The sequence below is a fragment of the Sinohyriopsis cumingii genome, chromosome 1 (genome assembly GCF_028554795.1).
Source record: "Sinohyriopsis cumingii isolate HCF-2022 chromosome 1, ASM2855479v2, whole genome shotgun sequence".
Taxonomy (NCBI): domain Eukaryota; kingdom Metazoa; phylum Mollusca; class Bivalvia; order Unionida; family Unionidae; genus Sinohyriopsis; species Sinohyriopsis cumingii.
In genome coordinates this window covers 163,468,387-163,493,428 of record NC_142961.1, presented here as the reverse complement: position 1 = coordinate 163,493,428, position 25,042 = coordinate 163,468,387, and the positions used below count along the sequence as shown (strand labels likewise).

Below are 25,042 nucleotides of genomic sequence, written 5' to 3'. Positions count from 1 at the left end.
AAGTCTGGAAAATACAAGAGTTATGATAGTCTTACAATCCTGACCTAATTTCCAATATTTACAGTGGTGGTTCGTCTTCACATGTTATGCACACTACGTAAGCTTGATATTTGTTTTGATGCAAACATGAATTTTCCCATCTGAATTGATAACTGAAAAATTCATCTCATGATACCAAACATTTTACTTAACAGGAAGGTTATCAATGTAATTATGAGTCTTTCATCATTGTTAGATTATGAACCAGACAGAAGTTACTGGAGATATAAAGTGGTGTATCATTTATACTTGCTTTTAAGTTAAGTCCAACTGCAAACAACATTGGCTCTGATCTGCTGACACACAATGCATCAGCAGATCAGGGTCTATGTAAATTGTTCTACTAACACATTTAAAAAAATCCCACACAGACACAGATCTTTTGGTGCATGAAGATACGGCAGATCTGGGTCCACGTAGGCTGCAGTTGGACTTACTTTAAGCAACGTTTTGATTTTGGTGCTTTATGGCACAGCAACACAAGTAGATTACTTAGTGCTGAGGCAATTGGAGTTAAGTGCCTTGCTCAGGGACACATTGTGGCAATTGGAGTTAAGTGCCTTGCTCAGGGACACACTGTGGTAGCAAACTCAGGCTGGTCTGATGGTAAGATCTGAACCTGCACACGTTTGGTCACAAATCTGGCATGTTAACTGCTGAGCCACTGCAACTCCCCTACTTTATACTAATACATGAATCTGAATTGAAATGTCTGTTGGATTAAATAAGATTGTAGTATACATGAATCTGACTGGTCTGTTGGATTAAATAAGATTGCAGTATATATGAATCTGACTTGTCTATTGGATTAAATAAGATTGTAGCATACATGAATCTGACTTGTCTGTTGGATTAAATAAGATTGTAGTGTACATGAATCTGACTTGTCTTTTGGATTAAATAAGATTGTAGTATAAACGAATCTGACTTGTCTGTTGGATACATGAATCTGACTTGTCTGTTGGATTAAATAAGATTGTAGTATACATGAATCTGACTTGTCGGTTGGATTAAATAAGATTGTAGTATAAACGAATCTGACTTGTCTGTTGGATTAAATAAGATTGTAGTATACATGAATCTGACTTGTCTGTTGGATTAAATAAGATTGTAGTATACATGAATCTAACTTGTCTGTTGGATTAAATAAGATTGTAGTATACATGAATCTGACTTGTCTGTTGGATTAAATAAGATTGTAGTATACATGAATCTAACTTGTCTGTTGGATTAAATAAGACTGTAGTATATAAGAGACAGATCCCCTTAAGCACATGTCATTCAGTTTATTGTAGTCATTGTTATGTAAATAATTTAGGCATTTTACATAAACTCAAATTTATAATGTGACAATTTTAAATTTATATACTTAATAAAAGATACACTACAAAACACTAATAACCCAGATTTCCACTTATAGTATATACAACTGTTCAAAACATACAAAATGGGATATGTGCAAGATAAATAATGTCGTTTTGAGACTGGTCACCTGTAATTCTTTTGACAAAAGTAACTCAACAGGACGGGAACTAGACTAATGAAAAATTCTACACATTTATAATTTTTCTACATTCATTCCAAAATGAAACTAAAAAGGAGTGAATAAGTAAAGATGGAATGATGAAAACTTGTACATTCCTGCATATAATTACTTTATGACAGGAGAATATGATATGTTAAAAACACAGTCATTTACTGGATACACATTTTTCTGTCTGCAAATGAAAACTATACATAACTGCAAAGGTTCATACATTTCAGTTCCAATATATACCCCTGCAAGACATTATTTGCAATACATGCATATTGTGAACTTAAATTTGGAAGATTTGGGACTATGGTATGTTGAGACTGTGTAGGGACATTGAGACAATATAAAGTTTATATCAAGTGAATGCTGTCTTCCAGTAAATACCCTTTCAAACATGGCTTAGTGCCTTTCATCTTGTTCAGTAATTGTTAACTATTGGATACCTATCAAATTTTTACTGTCAATGGTACAATTCCTCTCCCATATGTAGAATACAGTGCCATTATTATTTTCAAAAAATGTGTAAAAAAAAAGTAAGTAAATAAATAAAGCAGACTGCTACGGATGATATGAGAATTTGAAAATGAGCAGACTTTAAGGATGATGCAAGAAATTAAAAAGTTTTCCCAGCAGCCTTGATGGACAAATCCACCACCCAATGATAGATTTAGAGGAAGTTCAGTCAAACACCCCATTTTCAGTTAAAATACCACACTTCCAGTGAATAACTGAAACATTGATCATTTAAGTAAAATGAACTAACCTCTCCTTAAACTCAAACAGTTAACAAAATATAGGATCTGCATTTAGCCCCTGCATACTTGTTATTATTACTAATACAATTTTTAAAAGTAAAAATGTGGTATTTAATTAGTAAAACAAGGTTTTTAACATAAATAATCAGGAGTCTTCTTCATTTGCTACACTCATAGTAACCAATATTTATCTTATAATGAGAAGTAAATGAAATCTGCATACATCCATGGAATGAGTACTGACATGGTATGTTGTTTTTAAAAACATATGATCTTATACACTAAAATCTTATAGGAAAATAACATCAATATTTTGACAGGTGATCAATAGTGATTTTCTGTAAACAGTTCATCATAACAAACAACATCCTTTTGAAAAAGACAATAGCTGGTCACCAAAATCTGACATTATCATATCAAGGAAATACACAAAAATGAGAAAAATAAAAAATACATATAAAGAATATTATGTCACTGCAACAATAAAGAGTAGCTCGGTGGGAAATACTGTAAACATGTATTTGAAATCTGAGACAGAAAACTCCATCCTTATTTGAGTTTAAGGAATGAAACAGAAATGGTCACTTTTCAAATTTATCTGATATAACCTAAACACCCTAGTTGGCAAAATACACATCTCAATAATTCATCCTATTGCTGTACCAGCAATAAAACAGTAAAGACAGCAATTTGACAAGAAAATTCCATTTTAATGTATCATATTACAAGGTCGAGGTCTGCATGCTGAGACTACAATTAAAGCATTGCTGTAGAACATGTGACCTTGACCCCAAGAACAGGTTCAGCAAACATGTCACATAATTTTTTCTTGGTTTCATAACAGTTCATTTAAATTATCAACAAAATCAAGGGGTTTACTATAAGTAATGAACCTTAACTTGAGTTCTCTATGAATGTGATCTTGATGACCAGATCAAAGGATAGACAGCATGTGTAGCAGAATGAATTGTCTTAGTTTCGTAATGATTCATCCCCAAGTGTGCAGAAAATTCATCATGTTGGTTTTATAAATATGAAAAAACTTAACCAAAAAACCTAAATAGAAATTTTCTATCATTGTGACCTTGACTCCTAGGTCAAAATGCAAGCACATGTCACAGAATGAACTGTCTTAGCTTCATAATGATGCATTCCAAGTATGAAGAAAATTCATCATGGGCTTTAGGAAATATTCATAAATGAAAAAACTTTAATCAAAACCTTGACACACATTTTCTATTAGCATGACTCTAAGCCCAAGGTCATAGGGTGAAGTAAGTGCATCATATAATGAAATGTCTTAGCTTTATGATAATTAATTGCAAGTGTGACAAACATCTATCAAGGTGTTTAGGAAATATTAGCAAATTTAACAATTTTAATCGAAACATAAATATACATTTATCCTTGACTGTTACCTTGACTACAAGGTAAAAGGAGTGAGCAGATCATGTTGCAGTACTGTCTTAGTTTCATAATGATTCATGTCAAGTATGATGAGAATCAATCAAAGGGTTTAGGTAATATATGCAAATGAAAACCATTAACTAAAACCCTAACACCAGTGGTGGTGGAAAGTGATTGATCTGTCTCGTCTCCCTCTAAGGTGTTCTTGTCAAGTTTATTCTTAAATGATCGAATTTGAAATAAACAAATTTGGATGGACTATTGTAACTCCGACTGAACAGTCTGACTTTTCTGAAAGGACCACCTATTCAGCATAATGAATGTTTTCCACATCCACTTTCCTAAATATTTTACTGAAGCACTTCACAACCATGGAAGCAGATTAATATTTCTAAACACATATGCACACACACGTGCAGTTTCAACACAATAATTTTCACTGTCAGATATGGAATTGTAAAAATCAAAAGGAAGTACACAACAAAATCTTTGAGACATTGAAAAGAATCACATAATTCTCATTTGGCAAATAAAGACATTTTCCATGTTGAAAGAGTAATCCTGAAATGTCAAGAAAGGTATTAAAATTAGCTTATGTAAAAAAACCTAAGCTTCATTTAGAGTGGATATATAACTGTTTTAAAAACAATGTACTCAAATTTGTGTCAAATTAAAAATCAGTGTTTTTACTTGCACACTGGACAGAATAATTCTAAAATAAAACCTAAAATCTTAAAGTACAATTCGTTTAAACTTGAGCCAAAACATGTACATACATTGGATCTAATTATGTCTTGAAATAAAATCTGTGAAAGTTTGCATCCCACAAAAAATTATCCATAAATTTGGGTCTAAAATGCAAACAAATTTTAGTAGCTAAAAGCCTGGACATTTCTTGCTTTATCACAGTTTTTATTTTCATATATTTTATGAATAATTATTTAAACAATAACCTAATAAAAATCTATTTTATGATTAGTGTATATTGTTGTTTACTAAAATTGAAGGTTAATGAATCCTGAAACAAATTTGTAAAACAGAAAAAGTATAATTGCAGAGGAACTTTAATGATGACATGGTCTAATTAATATATCTATTCTTTCCCAATGATATATTGCCATTATGTGATTACAATAATGGCAGTCAAGTTGAACATGATGAGGACAATTCCACTGATAATAACTGTGATGATCAGGATTAAGTCTGTAATTTATTTGTACACAATTTATTTTTACTCATTTTCTATGTACTAGTATGTAATTTAACCTGTAGAAAAGTTAATTAAACGTGGAAATTATGTATTAAAAAAAAACTAATTGAAATGTTCCTAACATGTATAAATTGTAAAGAATGTTAAAGTTTCAAATAATATCTTCAATTATCATACCTGTGGGCATATGTGAATTTCAGTCACCCATGAAATCCTGTTTAAATGGAATATTTTAAGAACATTGCAGGTATTACCATATATACTTGCTTTATAAGAAGTTGAACAGCAAACAACAAAGATCCTGATCTGCCATCACATAATGTACCAGCAGTTCAGGGTCTGCACCTTGGCTCAACTGATTGCTCCTAATAAAATGCATAGGTCAAGATCTGCCAGTATACTATGCACATGGCAGAGCTGTCTCTGTCCAGTCTGCAGTTGGACTAAAGCTATAAGTGAATACACACAGTATATATAAAATGTCCATATATTTATAATGAAAAAATACTTTGACAAAAGAACTGAACTGAATATTTTACACAATTCATGCAGTCTTGAGGCGTGAGAATCAATTACACACTGCATGAAGGACAATAGATTGTGAATTCTGTAAAATATGAAATTCAGGTGTTTTAAATTACAAGCAGCTATTAAAGAATAAAATCTCAAGAAATAAATAACAAACTACAGTTAAAGCATCGTTTACAAATAATGTCAGTGCATAGAAGAAGAGCAGTTGGATATGCTAAACAGTTCCCTTATGAACAAAATAACTTCAAGTCTACTGCATCACAATGATGTGAATTCAATCAATCTAAATGCGGCTTGTAAAGACTTGGTAAATTTGTTTAATTGTAATTAAGTATTGGTAAATCTATCACACTTTACACCCATGCACATGCATTATAGCTTAACCTCAATACTTAAAAAAAGATTTATGTTTGTTCAGTAAGTATGCCCCCACTAGAGATCAAAAAGAATTAAAATCCCGAAATAAGAGAATTTATCACAATCTGAAAAACTGCTATACCTGGATCAAATTCAAATATGAATAACATATGAAAAATCTGGATGGAAAATTGTAATTCAGAATGAACAGTATTACTTTTCTGAATGTACCATCTAATCAGCATGCTGATGGTTTATCACATCTATTTCCTTAAAATTTTTTTAACATACACACACACAGATGTGGCTATGTACAAAAATAAAATCATACACACAAACAGAATTGGCAATGCACCAGATAAAATCACATACACATTGATGTGGTTAGTTACAAATGAAAATTATACACACAAAAATGTGTTGGGAAATCAAAAGATCAAAGTGATAATCATTCAGCAAATAAAGAAATTTTAATGGCAAAAATAGTGATTAAAAATATAAAATAGCCCCCACCCCACCCCAACATAAAATAGGCTTACATTTTAGAAACCTGAGTTTCTTTAGAATTGTCATAAGCTGCTTTAAAACTTGACTGAAATTCTTATAAAACATAATATTTATTTAAACAAACACGACAGAATAACTATAAATTAAAATCACAAATCTAGAGGCATAATTCATTTAAAATTTGAGCAAAGACATGTACATATATGAGATCTAATATGTCTTGTAATCAGTTCTTTTTAGAGTTTTAGCCTTTGAATGGTCCAATTGGCTTTTGTTGATAAGGTAAATTTTTGGGGAGTCTTGAAACATGAAATTTACTTGTATCAGAGATTATATGATGATGTTTCAGAAGATATGAAAAATTATGTACACAATTGCCTAATTAAATGACATGATGAGGAATACATACATACATACATACATATACAGACACACACACACACCACTTCCTAGACTTTTCTATTTACTGAAATTCAAGGTAAATGAAGTTTCAGTAAACAAAATTGTGACAGAGAAGTGTAATGGCAAGGATAATTTATATCAGGAAGTTCAAGTTCATCTGTATGTATTTTCATATTCATACAATGCAATAACTGTGTTAGAACCATGGCATTTAAACTGAACATATTCATGGTAAAGTGGATGATAATAAATGATCACGATAAAATCAGTAATTCATTTTACATATCTAATATACTAATATAAAAGTAGGTCTCCAAAAAAATGTATCAATATTGGAATCAAAAACGATCTAACTGAAATGTTCCTGACATAAATACACACTGAGGAATGTTAGAGTCTCAAACAATATTTTCAACTTTCATGATATGTGAAGATATTTGAGAATTTATATTACCCATGAAATCTTCGACGAAATATTCATAGGTATTACAACAATCATAAATGTTTGTACAAACAGCATATATCTAAAATGAAAACAACTACGATCTATCAAACTGTAACACATCCAAGATTTCATTACAAAAAATAAAAAATATCTGCATACTTATGATCAGAGATAAAATATACACAAAGGATTAAGTCGCAACTTGGAGTACTGTTAAGAATACATTAGATTTGAGTTAACACTCACGAAAATTTATCATTTAATTTTGTATATATATATATATATATATATATACACACACACACACACACACATGGCAAACCTATAATGTGCTTCATTATACCATGAATTTGGATATAACACAGTTGTGACATGGCTTCTGATAATATTCTTAGATGTCCCTTATTCTCTAAAACTAGTCCAAAATCAGCTGATAAACATGTAAAAAAAAAAATCCAGTTTCAGAAATCTACTGTGCACAGAATATGATTAATATTTGAAGCAAATATTCATTTTAATCGAGTACGGAGCCATCTTAAAACAGTGATATAAAATGGAAGGTAGTAAAATTGTTACTAAACATCTGAATGACATTTTGTGTATCACCCCCATAAACATATTCATCATATTTTTTATTATTATAACATGGTTCAGTATATGACACGGTCAGCAGTTATGGACCGCAACTACTGTGTTATACAGAGTTCCATTGTAAGGGATTTCATTAAGCAATTAGTTACTGTAACAAGATATAAGAAAGTGGGCCTTTATATGGAGTCAGCTACCTTGGTGGTAACATTTGTATGCAAGTAATGTAGCCTACTCTCATTTATTCAACCTTAATCTCAAAAATATTACAACTCTAATTTCACTACATGGAAGGAAAACTAAATTGTATTTGATAATTAAACAGTAATTTTAATTCAACTTTATCATAGGAATTATGAAAGCAAAATGTAAAAGGCTAGATTGAATATCTTATTGGGGACAGATGTTTTTTTGTATATGTATGTATTGACGTTTATTTTCTTGATTTAATTTCTACATTGACAGTGTTATACAACCATGATTCAAGTTTGAATATCTGGGTAACTTTAAATCAGTTTAACTTTAAAATGAGCAAGTTTCAGATGCATTAAAGTCAGTTAGATTTGAAAAAAGTTTATAAGACATTAAAAAAGCTTACTAACTAACTTTTTATAGTGATGTCTATCATATTGCTTAGAAAATACATGCAAACATATAAATATAAATCAAACAAAATTTATTTGGGCGATTTTAAAAAATAAATATATATCGTGAAACTTAACAAATACATAACTCAGTAAGAGTTATCTTGGAATCATCTGAGAAGCATACAAGTAGCATTAATGAACTAAAAAGGAAAAGAAAAACATATGAAAATAACAAAGTATTATGAATCTAGAAATAAGCAAATTCCTCTCCAGAGGCCGAATTCCCCATAATACACATACACACACACATCTTACCGTATATACTCACCTATAAGCCCAGTTGCATATAAGCCGACCCCCAAACTGAACAGCTATAAACATTAAAAAGTGCATGACCCACGCATAAGCCAACTTACAACTCTGAGGCATCTCAAGATGCACGAGGTAAGTTCTAAATGCATTTATTTAGGCAAACTTGTACTTAAAAATATTAAATGTATACTTATCTTGAGCTTGGCATGCAGGATTTTTAAAAAGAAATGGTATAAACTTGTTTGAAAAGTAATTTAATTTTCTGTTTTCTTATTGTTTCTGCCTAATTTAGATTTGTGTATAACTGGATTGAACGATGACAAGAATTTAGCAATTGTGAGTTCCTGTAACACTACCTCTCCTTTTTGACTCGATTATTGTTTGTTTATGCCTTATTGCACTGAACACTTTATATCAGTGCACTGGTAATTATGTTTTTATTTTGATTTGAAATTGTAAATACCTAAACTCATTAAAATGTAATCCCAGTATGGCAACACAACGAACAAACAATATGGTTCGATTCAACACTCCCAGTTAGGCTACCTAACATATTTACATAATGGGTCCGCCGCATGTACATTGTAGGTTTGATTACGTGATGAATTAAGTACATCCTTTGGAGTCGAATCATGGGCACCATTGCGCTCAACTTTTATGATATCTCCAAAATACAATAATAAAGTTTTGGAAATAATGCTTCGAAAATTGTGCTAATATTGCAAAAGCAGAGTTGTTGTTTGCTTTGATGTAAGCGACCTCTCACCATACCTGTCAACTTTCATGCCAGGAAGGAAAATAAATTCCTGATTTTTTGGATCTCTCCACTCCTACCTTTCCGATTTCATAATATCTTCCGATTTGTGCACAAAACTCCTGCTTATTACATTAGGTCTTTAATTTTCATTTCTTCTAAACAAGAAAGTCCTACATGTTCTGTTGTATCACCTGTAAATTATTGTTGTGACAAAATAATTATTTTAGTATAAAACATTCGCTTCTTAGCTAAATAGAATGTTACGTTTAAACATTATTCATGTAAATTAATGCTTTTATTGACCTCTACAATAATAAAAAAATAAAAAAAATAAACCAGAACTAAAAAATAAACCACAACAATAAAATTGTCCACAATTAATTTCAATCCCAAGAATGATCCCTACGAATGCTTTAACTCCACATAGCTCCATTCCCACTAAAGAAACTTACACAAGTGAACACCTGGCATTTTTGTACTGTATATACCAATGTTAAACTGGTATAGTTACCGGTCAAAATTGATTATTATCACAAGCCAGTTTCAGGGTTTGAATGATTAACTGGCCTGTACTGCTGTTGCAAAACAAAAGACAAATTCACCAACTATCAACATAGGAAACGCCGAAACATCAAGCTTTCTATTGTGTAGAAAGCTGTTTGTTCAGCTGAAACACAAAACTAAAATTGATTCATGTTGATCTTAGTTGATCTATATGAGGACTTTAGCCTTTATTATTACCACTCTTCGTGAACATGTAAATTATGATGGTTATGTGCCTTGTACAAATAAACATGTGCACCTTTTTAAAATTTTACCTCAATTTGTAGGATCGCTTATATCAGTGCTGTCCGTTGTTTTTGACACCATGGATCACTGAAAAATGTTTTTCTTGAAGCCGAGGGCCGCAGCAGAAAACTGAAAAGCAACGACTATATAGCTGCTTGAGCCCTGGCGTGCCATTTAAAATCAGCCCACGGGCCGCGGGTTGGACAGCACTGGCTTATATAATTGAAAATAAGTAACCTGTGAACACTTGATTCAACGTAAATGAAACAGCTATTATGGAACAGCTGAAATGTTATCTGGAAGAATACAGTTTGGTTGAAACAATGAATAAAGCAAAATCTGCATCTATGTTTGGGAATAAGTAAGGATATAAGTGACACTATGCACGCTTTGCACTGTGTAAGTACTGTACATTATAGTTCAGCATGGTCTCCCTGGTAAACTCAATCAGCCTGCAAATTATGAAGTCTGTATTTACCTTTATTTAACTTCATGTTGGTGAAATCAGAAAATATACACATGCAAAATAATAACAAAATCAATCATAGTACTTTATAACAGTTTAGTAAATGTCGGGTCACCGAAAGTTACTTTTTTTTTTACATGCCTATGTCTTAGGACATGGAAAAAATTATTGTTTCATGTCCCAAGATTTACAGCCGTTACTGTAGCCAACAAAAAGACATAAAAACTGTCAAGTTTACACATTGGCCTGTGGATAAGCTGACCCACCCACCCCTTCTTCCAGGCCTTTATTTTTTCCTGAATTATTTGGCTTATATACGAGTATATACGGTACTCCAATTAAAAATGTTCCCATTCACATTTAAAAGATGATCAATGTCAAGTTCAATGTTAATACATTCCTAATTTATAATGAAAAATGTAATATTGTGACACAAAGAAAATGTAACATAAAATAAGGCTTACTTTTAATTTGCAAATTGTTTCAAAATATCACAGTTATCACAGTCTTTCCTTCCAATATAGATACTTAATTATAAAATCTGGACACCATTTGCAAATGTTGAGACCCTTATAAGAATACACATGCTGAACCAGTAAATCAGTGAACAGTCATTTTTCTTCAGGAAAGCAGTAAAATTATTGGAGTATGTTTTGGTCTGATGCAAGATCAAGCTTTTTGGACTGAGGGTAAAGATATCTGCCTGCTACCACCACCATAAAGTGGCTGTTTTTAGTAGTCAGGCATACAGTGTAAATTAATTTTTGTACTAAACTGCAACCATTTTATCCTCTCCTAGAGTTGGTTGCATGTGTGAGATTAGGATTTACTCCCAGTCAACCCTGCCCTTTGTAGAGTCAACACAGTTCTGTTCAATGCTGGTTCACATCTTTTGGTAAACTTTACTAGAAAAGTTTAAACTACTGTAATCAAATGTCTGTTCAGTCCCTGCAGGTGAGTAGTGGATGCTGAGTGGGTTTGTTATTATGGTACATTCTTTATCACAGTTGACTGCAGTCAAATATTTGTGTCATGTCTTCTCTGGCTTTGGCTCACCAACCTGTTAAAAAGGATACAGGTCATGTTATTAAAATGAACAATGCTTTCTTCAAACTTATTCAATGAGGTAAAAACAACTTACACAAAACAAACATGAAACACAAAACCCTAAAGATATTCTCAACTCTTACATGTTTGAATTGATGGGTAAACATAAAGAAAGGATAATAAGAAATAGAAGAAAGAAATAAGACAAAATTGATAAATAGTTTTAAAATGGGTAAACTATGTCTCTAAATTATGCTGTCATCAGTCCAACAAAGTTGTATAACAAAATTCAAAGCAGGGATTATTGTGCCTATCATGCAGAGAAACAATATGTTTTGACCTAATTCCAGGCTGGAAACAAATGACAGACAATATGAGTGGCGAAAAATCAATGTCATCTGCAAAATGTACAACAGAAATTACATCCTGGTAAAATTATGCATGAAGGTACCAAGGAAATACATTGAGAGTATTGTGTAGCAGGTTAAAATAATAACAATAATAATAATAACAATAAAGAGTTATGGAATATTTACTTGGGTAAATATTATCACAAAAATTGTGTATGTTAGGTAAACTGTCATGCTTGGCTACAGTTTTAATAAGACTGGATTAGGAAGATTAGATTTTCTCATTTAGGTCGAACTAACCATGAATTTTTAATTGGATCATCCACTATCATGCCCTCTGTGTGCATTTTATACCAGTTCACCCCTGGTTAGATTGAATCAGTAGCATCTTGTGGTACTCAACTGAATGTACAGTAGAGTTTTAGTGATTGGTAAGTCTGGTGTTGATTTTGCTGCAAATGTGGCTCTGGTGGCTTTCTGAAATCAATGGTTTCACCACCATGTTGAGAGGGAATATGTTGTTGAAAGAAGATGGAATATATATTTGGTTCAACATCCTAAATTCTGATTGATAGTGAAGTTAAATCCTGTCATCAAGCTTCTAAATGATTTGGTTTTTGGCAAGTGTTTGCAAAGCAGGCAATGCCTGCCTTCACAGTAATGTGCCTGAATATGGTCTTGTTTTATGTGAACATGCCATATGCCAGATGGTCCTTCAGAACTTTATGTATATGGTATGCAACCATAGAAACTACTTGAAATATCGTCTGAGGATTCAATCTGGTGCCAACGCTTCTCAATAATCTGTTGTAAGTTTGGGGCATCATGGTGGAAAGTAAGCATGAACAGACATGTTTGTTGGTTTTCTTGGCTTTACAGGAGGGATCCTCTATTGAGTAGCTATATCTGTATCTCCTCTTACCCTTTAGCAGGCTGAGTCTCCTTTGGCCAGATTAGAGCATATGTATTTAACCCAAATGCACATGATGTAAGGAAAATTTTTAATTATGTGGGGCTGGGATTGGGTGGCAGCTGGTTGGGAGTAAGATACTGGTGACAGTCAGTTGGTGTAGAATACAGGCCAGATGCTATGTTCCCCTCCAAGAGGGTAAACAGAGTATCCAAAAAGGTGTTTGACTGGTTTGATGACTCCAATTAAAATTTAATTGTAAGATGAAGTTACTGGCAAACTCAAGAAATATTCTGAAGCTGTCTCCCATTTTGATCCATTTTGAGTCCTTGTCATCCCATGAAAATATTGGTGTACAAATGTGCTATTTCAGTGCCAAATGCAGTTCCATTAATTTGTATGAAGTGTTGATTGTTGAATGCTAAATTGTTGAAAATGTGTTCAAAGTGACCAGATAGTATGTAGGCAAGGAAGGATCAGGTTGACAGTCTCATGCTTTTTTGCAGGCTGTGATTTCCTTCTTGTGTGGGATGTTGGTATATAAACATATAACTGGAGTGTTGTAAAAATGTAAAATAGCTGCCTGTCCTTGTTTCATAGTACTCTGTGTTGGCAATTGAAAGGAATGTCTGACTCTGGTCACAATTTTTACTGACGAGTCATAGAGACCCTGTCCTTGTTTCATAGTTCTCTGTGTTGGCAATAGAAAGGTATGTCTGACTCTGGTCACAATTTTTACTGATGAGTCATAGAGACCCTGTCCTTGACCCTGACCTTTTCACATAAAAAATTCATGAAGTTTGTTAACAGTAAACACAAGCTATTTCATAGAAATAAATATTCTTTCTTTGGGCCATAGTGACATTCATCTTTGAGCTGTTGACTACAAGTGCATTTTACTTCCTTTCAACTATAGTAAGCCGTTTACAAAGTTTGGTGTATATTTATTGATTTGCAATCATGTTATTTTCCCAACTCTACTGCCCTCTTTGTGTTATGGCAACCTTGACCAATGACATTATAATCTAAAGAAATGAACATATTTCTTCCATAGCCTAAGTGAAATCCAGCTACAAAGTATAGTCAATGTATGTGATAAAGAAGCAAAGTTATCAAATAGACAGACAGAAATATGGACAGAATAGTACACTCCACATTATGGTGGCATATAAAATTCCTTGAAAAATGAAAAAAAAAAAATCTTTTCTTGAATTATTTAAGCAATTTTTACATCTTTTTAAAACAAATTTTAATTCTGATTAAAATTCATTAGAAAAAAATGATAGAATTCTTATGAACAAGAGAAGAAGCCACCAACTTGCCGTATTATAAAATAGCCATTTTCAAAACATGTTACAGTTAGATTCTGTACTCTTATATAAATCAGCATTGTATCATTTTTATATATATATATATATATATATATATATATATATATATATATATATATATATATATATATAGTGTTCGAAGCTCAATTTTGGAATTAAACATTAATATGGGTTAATATGTCATTATTATTTACTATATTACCATAACATTTACATCATATTCAGCTATTATTAATTAGTACAATTTGTACTGATATTGTCAACTAAAATGCATCATTTAAAAAAAGTCTTTGAAAATTTATCATTTCTGATTTTTCAGAGGAAGAAAAGAAAAAGTCGAACATAACACATCGAAATTGTGTCTTCATGTCATGACTAAAAAAATCTTGTAGTCTTCTTTTCAAATGGTCCTTTATTAACTTCTTTTTAAAAGACATAATTATGCAGCTATGTCACCATTTTAGGAATGTTATTTAGTGGATAAAACATTTTATTTACCTTTCCCTGGCAGACAATTTATAATTAGTACACATACTGCTATTTAGATAAAAATGTACAAAAGCGATGTTGGATGTTAACATTCTACAAAAAGGATGTTAAATGAGCATGAGACTAACAGGAAACAGTAACCTGTATTTTTAACCTGTTGGCCCAGCTAAAAGGTCATGAACTGGGGTACTAGTGGCAAAGGTCAAGGTTACTTATCATTATATGATTATGTAGCTTGAAAAAAAAGTTAACCTTGTTATAAAAGATATTTGATCAGAGATATCCTTAAGAGTAATTTCTTGACTCCAACAAAAGGTGAAATAGGTCACATACTGCTATCATCAACATAAAATACCTAACCCAACCACCAATACTGGGATGCTAAGAATACACTGGATGGATGAAGTTAAATGCATACAGTGAGACTTCCCTAAACCCAGCCTCTTCTCCAAACTGATTAAGTACCATATACTAGCTTGTAGTTGTATCCAACTGCAAACAACATAGACACTGATCTGCTGTTGCATACTGTGCTGGCAGATCAGAATCTGTGTTGTTTGTTCTACTGATTACTATTAACAATCTGCATAGCCCAAGATTTGCTAGTGCATTATGTTGTGGTAAATGTGTTCTTGTGCATTTTGCAGTTGGGCTCAACTTAAAAGTGATTATATATGGTACTTTGGTCTAAATAGGACCATTTGAATATTAATCTAATCACCATATGCCACCTACTAAGGGTGCATGTCATTACAGATATATTGTTTTACCACTGTATTTTTCTGTTGGTACGTAACATAGTACTTTTTCACTGTACTGCTACTTTTCGGCACTTCTGTCAGGGAGGAATGTATGGAAATTACTGAGTAATCTTATTATAAATTTAAAGATATTTAACAGCATGTTTTCATGTTTTATGGCAAAATAATTCAAAATAATTTTTTCTGTGACAAAACAGTAGTATTATTCACAAACTAATTTCAACTGTTACAAATAATTATATTCATGGTCCTTTAATGACATGTTTGACACATGTCATGTCTGAAATTGGTGGCCAAAATGGGATGTAGTGAAAAATATTTGGGCCAAATCCAAATTTTGAAAACATTTTACATTAAAATAAATTTCATTTTTTAGTTATTTAGTAGCATAAGTTAATGTGTTAAGTAAATGTATTGCTTTGTAAGACTGCAAATCATCCTATGATTTTCAGGAGAGTAGTTGTTTTTGTTTTAATTTTACATTGTTCTGATGTCCATTTAATATTTTCCTGTTTGCTGACCAAGTGTGTTTCATATTTACTGACCCCATCAGACAAATATCTTGACCATGTTGGTGGCATCCTACTCGATGTTTCCCTGCACATTATAGCAATAGCATAGCTAGTAAATTGCAGGCTTCAGAATCAACACTTTATATTTTAATCAATCAGCTCTTTAATGTCAGCTATTGTTTACATTTAACCATCTCATTTTAGTTACAATTTTTAGATTACAACTTACACAACAATTAACATGCACGTAACAAATTTACTTACTATAAGGTATGTACCATTTCATTTTCAGGAGGGGTGAGTTGCTGTGATTTTCTTTTGAGTTGAGATACTTTATTGTCTTTTAAATTAAGACAATTTTTTTCTTTCAAATAATATAATGGATACAATATGGTGTCAAATTTTGCTACATATCAGCTATTGACATAATTCCACTGACCTCATTTTTTTTTAAAAAGTGTCTGGTCCCTGCCCCAAAGCAATAAATTGTTGATCCCGAATATAATTGTTGTATATAAACCATGGTATGTATTATGTCATGTTCTGAAATATGGCTGTTATAGTTTTGATCAGAATAGTATCCAGTTAAGAGAAGTTTCACTGTATCAAAAAAACCAAACAAGAGTAATCAAGACGAACATGCCAAAAAGTTAGATCAACTACTCAATAACACAAATTTCCTTTGTCTGGACATAAATACAAACAAATGTTATTACAAAGACCATAATGTCAATAGCTGTACACATTTTATTTTGTCAGTGGACACTTAGTCTCACCAATCATAGTCTTTGGCTGTAAATATATGTAAAATGATAAGAATTAAATACTGCCATGTCCTGGTAGAAACACATACTAACTTAACTTACACTAATGTGGACTTGCAGGTAACACTACATAATGTTAACTGACTCTAACCTGGGGTTGCTTGTAAAGTACACACTATTAAATGACTCCAATGTGGGTTTACTTGTTAAGTACATAGTGTTAATTGACTTCAAAGTGTGTTTACTTGTTTGTTAAGTACATAATGTTAACTGACTCCAAAGTGGGTTTACTTGTTAAGTACATAGTGTTAATTGACTCCAAAGTGTGTTTGCTTGTAAAATAAAAACTGTCCTTTGTAGTTGAACTCTGTTGAAAATAAAGGATTTTATTCTCATTCAGATTAAAACTTCAGCAAAACATAGTAGTAGACCTTTTAAATATATAACCAACATTGTTTAGTATGAACTACTCTCTTCACCTAACGTCAACATAAGGAATATAAACTAAAGTCTGCTGTGAATAGTTACATACTTTAACACCATGGGAATGAGACTGCAGAAGCATATATATATATATATATATATATATATATATATATATATATATATATATATATATATATATATATATATATATATACTGTGGTTAAATAACTCAGAAATTATTGCCCTGAATTTGCTCAAATGTTTCATTTATTTTACTCTTTACCTGAGGTAATAATTATTTAAAATTTAATCATTTCTGATACTGTAGTAAAGATTTTATGCAAGCATTGGTACTAGGTGCCATTTTTCACTATTTGTTTTGATTCAAACATTTGAACCACCAATTTCAGTTTCTAAATAGAATAAGTGAATTAGAGGTAATTTACAGTTCAGGTAGGTTAAAAATAGTCTAAATTATTATTAATAGGAGAAAAAAATCTCCATTTTCACTAAAAATTTGTGGAAATTTATAGAATAACAATGCTCATAAAAGAATTTCCTCTGGCAAATAATAACTTTAGCAGAGTGACTTGAATAACAGAAGAGAAGCTGTGCAAATAAACAGTAAATAATGCAAATTACAAATGTAAAACTTTGCCCTTTTGTTTTGAAAGGTGAACCAGTCAATGGTACATATTCTATTGCCTAATTCTATAACAGTGACTGGTCCATATTTAATACAGACCAGTCAGTATCAATAGATAACATCATGACATGCACACTGCTTTACAGGACATATGAATGAATGAAGAAATATTGTGAACAGTCCATACCAAATATGGACCAGTGCAATACAAGCAATAGTAACTTATAAAGAGGGTGATTATGATTGGGAATGGACTGCCCTGGGACCAGGCACTGTCCCAAGGGGAATCCATGTTCAATATTACTGCCCTCTTTATAAGTAATTATTGCTTAAATAAACTTGCTAGGCAGCTAATAACAACAATTAGGCATGTGGACAACAGAAGGGTGGCTGATGAGATACATATCACCTTCATGCAAGGTAAAACCTCACACTAATCATTACAAACCATGGTATAACATCCAATTAAAATATTACAAATAGGTACTGGCAGAAAGGTTTAAAGCGATATATGTATTTGTCAACAAGAATGAAATCTGTTGAAATAATGGAAGAGATTATGATTCAAACAATTTTTCATATTCCTAGTTGCCTGTGTAATGTCATAATTGAAAGCTGCACCAAAAAAATTAAGCTGATTTTACACTTAAAATAAATTATCACAAATAAAAAGTCATTCTTTGTTAAACTGTCTTCCAATCAGAATATTAAAACAGGTTTTGCTTGAAAATAAAAGACAATATAAAAAAATTCAAATGAAAACAATCAAGGTAGTTATGATAATCAAAATAGGAAACATTTTATTCTGATATTTCACTTTTTCATGGAGTCATTGTGGCTCAGTGGTTAGCATGTAGCCTTGTGACCAAAAGGATACGGGTTCAAATCCTATCAATGGATCAGACCAGAGCAGCTAATAAGATGTGTCCCTGGGCAAGGCACTTTCCTTCACTTGCCTTCACACTAAATAGCCATCATGTTTTGATGTGCCACAAAACATCAAACCAAACCAAATTTACTTTTTCATAACAATGTTATTCAATTTTCGAAAGATAAAATTAAATGTATTGGGGTAAGTAAGAAAATGTATAAAAAATTAATAAATTACAAGATCATTAGGAATACTTACTGGCTTTTCCAATTAAGAAAAATAAAGCAGTGTCTGTTTTATTTGACAAATGAAGTCTATAAAAAATTATAATTTGGCGTTCAACAGATTTCACTTAACATTTTCACAATTTACTGTAATAAGAAAGGTGATAGTGAAAGCAATACCTTCAAGTTATTCTGATATTATAACCTGTTATAGGAGATAAAAATTAAAAATGATCAAACAAGTTGTAAAAAAGACTGCAAAGTCCCTTAAAGGACTGATGTTCTACTGACATAAAAGGATTCCAGAATATGTCCATTTCTTCCGTTCTTTTATTCTTTGCAAATGCTGTCAATGAAACTATCCCAGATACTAGTGAGAAACTAAAGCATGTAAAATTTGGTAACAAAACTATTTTCTTACATGTGGAGTAAGATGTTCACAAGATACATGTAAGAAGAGTAAAAGATTCTTCTAGTAAAATAACAAGGTGTGAGGGACAGATGTAATTTCTATAGCCTAGGGCAATCATTCATTTATATACATGTAGCATCTTTAATAAGTCAAGTAGATAAGCTTTAACACCTCTTTTGTCTTGTACTTTGTGCTACTGAATGTTAAACATTTGGAATAATGACCAAAAAAAGCTTAGCTGGCAACACCTCTATTGATTGACAAAGAAACAATGTGTAAACTACACACTGACCTATGAAGTTTACTTCATAGCAAGTGTTTATTTGACAATTAAATTGATAAACAAATCAAAGATGTTTATTTGACAATTAAATTGATAAACAAATCAAAGATGGTTTTATATCATGGTAACTGAGATATCATATTATCAATACCCAGTCCCTTAGAAAATGTGCCACTGAAAACCTTTGATCTGTCAGACGTATCTGACAAATACAGTGATTTCATTGATCTATATCTATATACAATTCTATGACTGTTGTTATACACATTTATTTTATATTATGTGCTTGACCTTTGTCTGTGATTGAAGTTCTGGTTTACCTGACTATTGCCATGGCTGAGGGTTGTGTCTACCTGACCTTTGTCTCTTTTTTTGTAATGATGTTTGCTTGAATTTAAGTTCAGTGCCTGACCTGGTCTGAGTCAGTGAAATGTTTCCATTATAAATCATTAGTATTCCTCCAATTACAAATAACTGCATCAAGTTTGGTTAAAAAAATATTTTAAAATGTTGGTTTAATTGGAATTCATATCTGACTATTGACCCCTCTCAAAAATCCCAATGAAAGGCCCAAAATCACACTCCTCCCAAATTTTGTTACTGCATGGGCAACCTTTGTACCAAATTTGATGAATTTGTATTCAGACACTTGGAGGGAGACAGAGTTATGGACAAATGGTATTATAATATGCCCACACTAAAGCCAAGAATATTACTTGCCCCTTGGGCAAATGATTTGACAAGTTCACTTGCTTCAATGTAGTTGTCACTTAATCAAGAAACTGACCCATTTTTGTTATATGCGTCATGAAAAGATACCAAAGTCGAACTGTTTTGCAAACGTTGAGGCTATTACTAGCTGTTCACTGTTGTGATAAAAAAATCTTGAAAACTGAATCAATGAATAGACACCTTTGTCCTTCAAGCCACTTGCCAAAATAGAAAGGTGGGATGCAACTATCCAAATTCAAGTTTCTGCTTTCCCAAGCAATGAGACAACTGATGATTTCCAGCCCTGCATTCATTTAAACAGGTCTTTTTTTCTCAGAATGCCATTATCCTTCATAATAAAATAGTGCACAATGTACAACTTGTTTAACTTTGACTCAAAATGAATATTTAAATAAATTTCTCACCAATAGTGAACAGTTCATTTAACACAGCATAATAAAAACATTTTTTTGACATATTTTGACCTCAGTGTGTTCATACAGCACCAACATATTCCCCAAACCTTGTATCGGCATGCAAGTTAATTATGTAACATCCAATTAGAGAATATTAGTATAACAATGAAAAACACCCTAAAAATTTGTCCAATGTTACAAAACATATCCCCTCCCCAATATTATGTAACTAAAAGCAATGTTCAAAGTCAAATACTGGCCATAATTCCATACAATATTTTTAACATGGTGCACAACTGATGTATATTGATAACACTATAAGCCTGCACCATGGATCTGGTGTGTGCATACAAATATTTGTAAACAATTAAAATTTCTGTGGTGGAATACCATACACATGCATGAAATATACTTCAAATATGGTGGCAGAAATACTTGTGACTTGTTGAGCATACACTATTGAAAATATATTTATTTTAAGTAGTCACTAAAACATCACAAAACTGGAAATAAACATGCATGCTAATATTTGAGAAAAATGAGTATTCAGACTTTGTACTGATATCCTTTAACAAATAACACAATAATGCAAACAATTATTGTTGATATTGCTGTCTCTTATCACACTGCCAAATAACATAGTTCTGGTATTTGGACTGAGCAGTAGCCTTTGGAAAGAGGCATCATGTAAGACAGCTGAATAACATACTAGTTATACAGACAATATTGCTAACGTCACTTAATGCTGGATCTTGACCTCATCCAATTCAGAGTCAATGTTTTTTTTTTAAGATTGGACATTTTTCTTTGTCTACAAAAATGCTGTAAATTTGTTTATCATGATCAATTTAGTGGATTAAATAAAAAAAGGCCAATGAAATATTTCATTCATTATATCTGGAAAGAAAAGACAGGATTCTGCCAATCATTTCAAAATTTTACACATTTTTGCATTTAATTACTGGTATTTCATCATCATCATGGACTGATGTTGTTTTTTTAAAAATATGTCGCAAAAAAAAAAGGCACAGTTAGTAATAGTGGTTAACCCATTCATACAACAGCAACCCCAAACCACACAATTTTGCATTGTAATACATGAAGTACTAGTTACATTTCATGTGAACCAAAGTCCCAAACAGAATAATACAGACTGAACCCCAAAACTCAGAAAATATTCACATTAAAATAGATTATATTTACCTCTACTTCATACTGGCCTGGAGAAATAAGACTCTTATTTGTACAAAAAAACATGTACCACTGTCATCAATCAGTATGATTTACCATACACTGCTGATGATCCTATTAGTGTGTGTGTGTGCGTGTATTGCCCACGTTATCTCTGATAAAGGAAGTCTGTGTGAGCGAATTCGAAAATATCACAAACTTTGCAAATCTGAATATGAAAATATCTTTTGCGAGATTTCCCTTAAAATAAATTTTATTAATACAAAAAAAAAATACACAGAAATATTGGTCAATGAAAATGTTGGTAATTGCCTACTGGTGGCAACAGTGTATGAAACAAACACAAATGATATAAGTCTTATCAAGTGAATTTCATGCCTTAATTTGATCTTTAAATTGGGTTTTAATGTAATCATACTAATATGTCACAAGACCTCATCTATTCTAATGTAAAATGAGTCAGTTGGCTGTCACGTTGATACTGCAAGTATTTCAGAGTGAACCTGATTAAGTGCTTGCTCAGTGGCTCGGCAGGCTTTATTTCAACACAAGCCAGTTAAAAGATTACAGTAGTTGTATGCAGTCAGTTATGATTTATGAAAGGTGTTGACATCACACTGACACAGATCAGCATTATTTCTTATTAACATCACCCACTGTAGACAACTCATACTGCATGTCAACTGTATTTCATATTAAAAGTCAGTCCTCAATTTATTAGCTTTATGATTTGTTAGGATCTAATTGTCCAACTGTATTAAAATAATTCTACAAATATTTATGTAGGCCAATGGAAATTATAATTCTCATGCATGAATGCAAATTGCTAGCACCACCCCTCTGCAAGTCACAATGCTACCCAGAATTTGTTTCCTTCTTTCTTGCACCTTACTTATTGATGCTGATGGACCCATTTGATTGTGAATCATCAAGGGAGAAGTGTACACTGAAAAGTAATGATCTGGTTGGTTGCTCAGTTTAATGACATGTTTGCAAATTAAAACAATTTTTGGAGATTTTCCCCAAAAAATATTCTTTATATATCCACATCATTATATATATATATATATATATATATATATATATATATATATATATATATATATATATATATATATATATATATATATATATATTGATGTAGGTCAATCATCTGGATTTAAAAACAGTTTCAAAAACTTCCTTCAATATTTATGTTTGGTTAAGACATAGCAAAGGATACAAAATCACTTTCTCATTTTGAAATTTAACACATGAAAACTTTCTAATCCAGAAAGAGCTGAGAGCTGAACCCATCAAATTTGATTTTATGGCCACATTTTAATCCCTGATACATGCTGAATTTTATGTGTTATGCTGAATTTTATGTGTTATGCCGAATGTTATGTAAAAATAAAATGCTGCTACTAACATAGCAATAAGAATGATAGTAAAAATCACAATCTGAGGAACAAATTTTGAGAAACTAGGGCCAGCTATTTGAATTACAAATGATTTTCTATATTAAACACTTTTTACAGACAGTTTTATATTTTGAAACTGGATGGAGTACTGTTAAGGATTCTTACAGAAATTTGATAAATATCAACAAAGAAAAATTTCTAAACTTGGACCTACGCCTCATATTAACTGTACAATAGAGTTATTTAATTATACCCAACTGGAAGAAACTGAAAATACCAAATATAATATAATGGACACAACAGCTACACACAAACTAGAATTCTGCAGAATGCCATGTTTTGCTTACTTACCTGATGCATCATCTAAAAAAAAAAGATTTACTTGAATAGCATGACTAACTTCTACATCAAAGAGTAGCACTGAAGATGAATCCAGTCATGAAATTGAATAAATTGTCAACCAATGTCTAATGTGGCAGTCAGCAGAAAATCTCAAATCTAAGAAAAGGACCTCCTGCAAAAACTTACAGCTGACACTACTTACACCTGTAACACCACCACTGGAAATGTAATACCATAGGTGAGAGGCACTATATGCAGCCTACTATTAAAGTATGATATATGTGTTCCTATGAGCCCAACTCTGTATTAAATACTTGAGTTCATATCAAGATACTGTAACCTAAGGCATGCTGTGGATTAAAGCAAGTATTCTAATAGTTTAGATTTAGATTAAGCAATATAAGACTGACTTCAAAACAGAATCAGTTCTCTAAGGATTCTGATTATTTTCAGCTCTTACACTTACCTCCATTGACCACAGGTCTTGAGGATCCTGTATTTGCATCTCTGAAGCTGTTGTAGAAGTTGAAGTTCAGGTTAGAATCTTCTGGTGAGGCTTTCCTGTGGAGTATTAATGAAAGAACATTTACAAAGAGTAAAATTGAATGATCTTACCTGAAAACTCATTTCACATTAAATTTACAAAATATGAGAAACAAATTTCACATTGTACAGATCCTGACAATGGATAATTTTACTAGTAAAGTGAAAATGGAATAATGAATGAACACAAATGGAATGCAGAATGAATAAAAACAAAATGTAGAATGAATGCAAATGTATATTTTATAAATTTCATTTTAAATCAAAGAAACTTGGTCTCTTGTTGTAGGTCATAAAATCAGTTAAATGCTGAGACCTGTCTTGAGACCATCAATCCTGCCAAAAATAGAGGATACTCAAGAACACTGGTGGTTATACAATCAATTAAATACAGACACCTGCCACAAAAATGAATTCTCTAGAAAAGTGGTCTCTGATTGGAGGTCATAAAACCATAACTGAGCATAGAAATTCTGATCTTTAAATGTGTGAGAAAAAAATTGTATGCTATGATTTATCAGTAAGTTTTTAAAAAATGTGGAAAATAATCCAAGGTCAGTTTCACGAGCTTCATTTGTTCTGAACAAATGCATTATGGGCATAATTTTGAAAAATGTTTTTGGATTAGATCATTGGATTGTAGCTGTAAAATGAAATGCTAAATAATTAAGGTAGTAATGATGATATTGGTAATTAAGGCAATGTGGCATTGCATATTGATATT

At 31.7% G+C, this 25,042-nt stretch overlaps 1 protein-coding gene across 1 annotated transcript in view; it reads right to left on the bottom strand.

The window, feature by feature from the left end:
- Positions 1–1,310: 1,310 nt before the first annotated feature.
- LOC149808287 (tubulin polyglutamylase TTLL5-like) overlaps positions 1,311–25,042 on the bottom strand; it is a 134,732-nt gene continuing 111,000 nt past the window's right edge. The window contains exons 29-30 of the mRNA XM_089975654.1: positions 24,242–24,336; positions 1,311–11,746 (exon numbers count right to left, since the gene is read on the bottom strand). Of these exons, the coding sequence (XP_089831780.1) occupies positions 11,739–11,746; positions 24,242–24,336 (103 nt within the window). The 3' untranslated portion in view covers positions 1,311–11,738. The remainder of the gene's footprint in view (positions 11,747–24,241; positions 24,337–25,042) is intronic.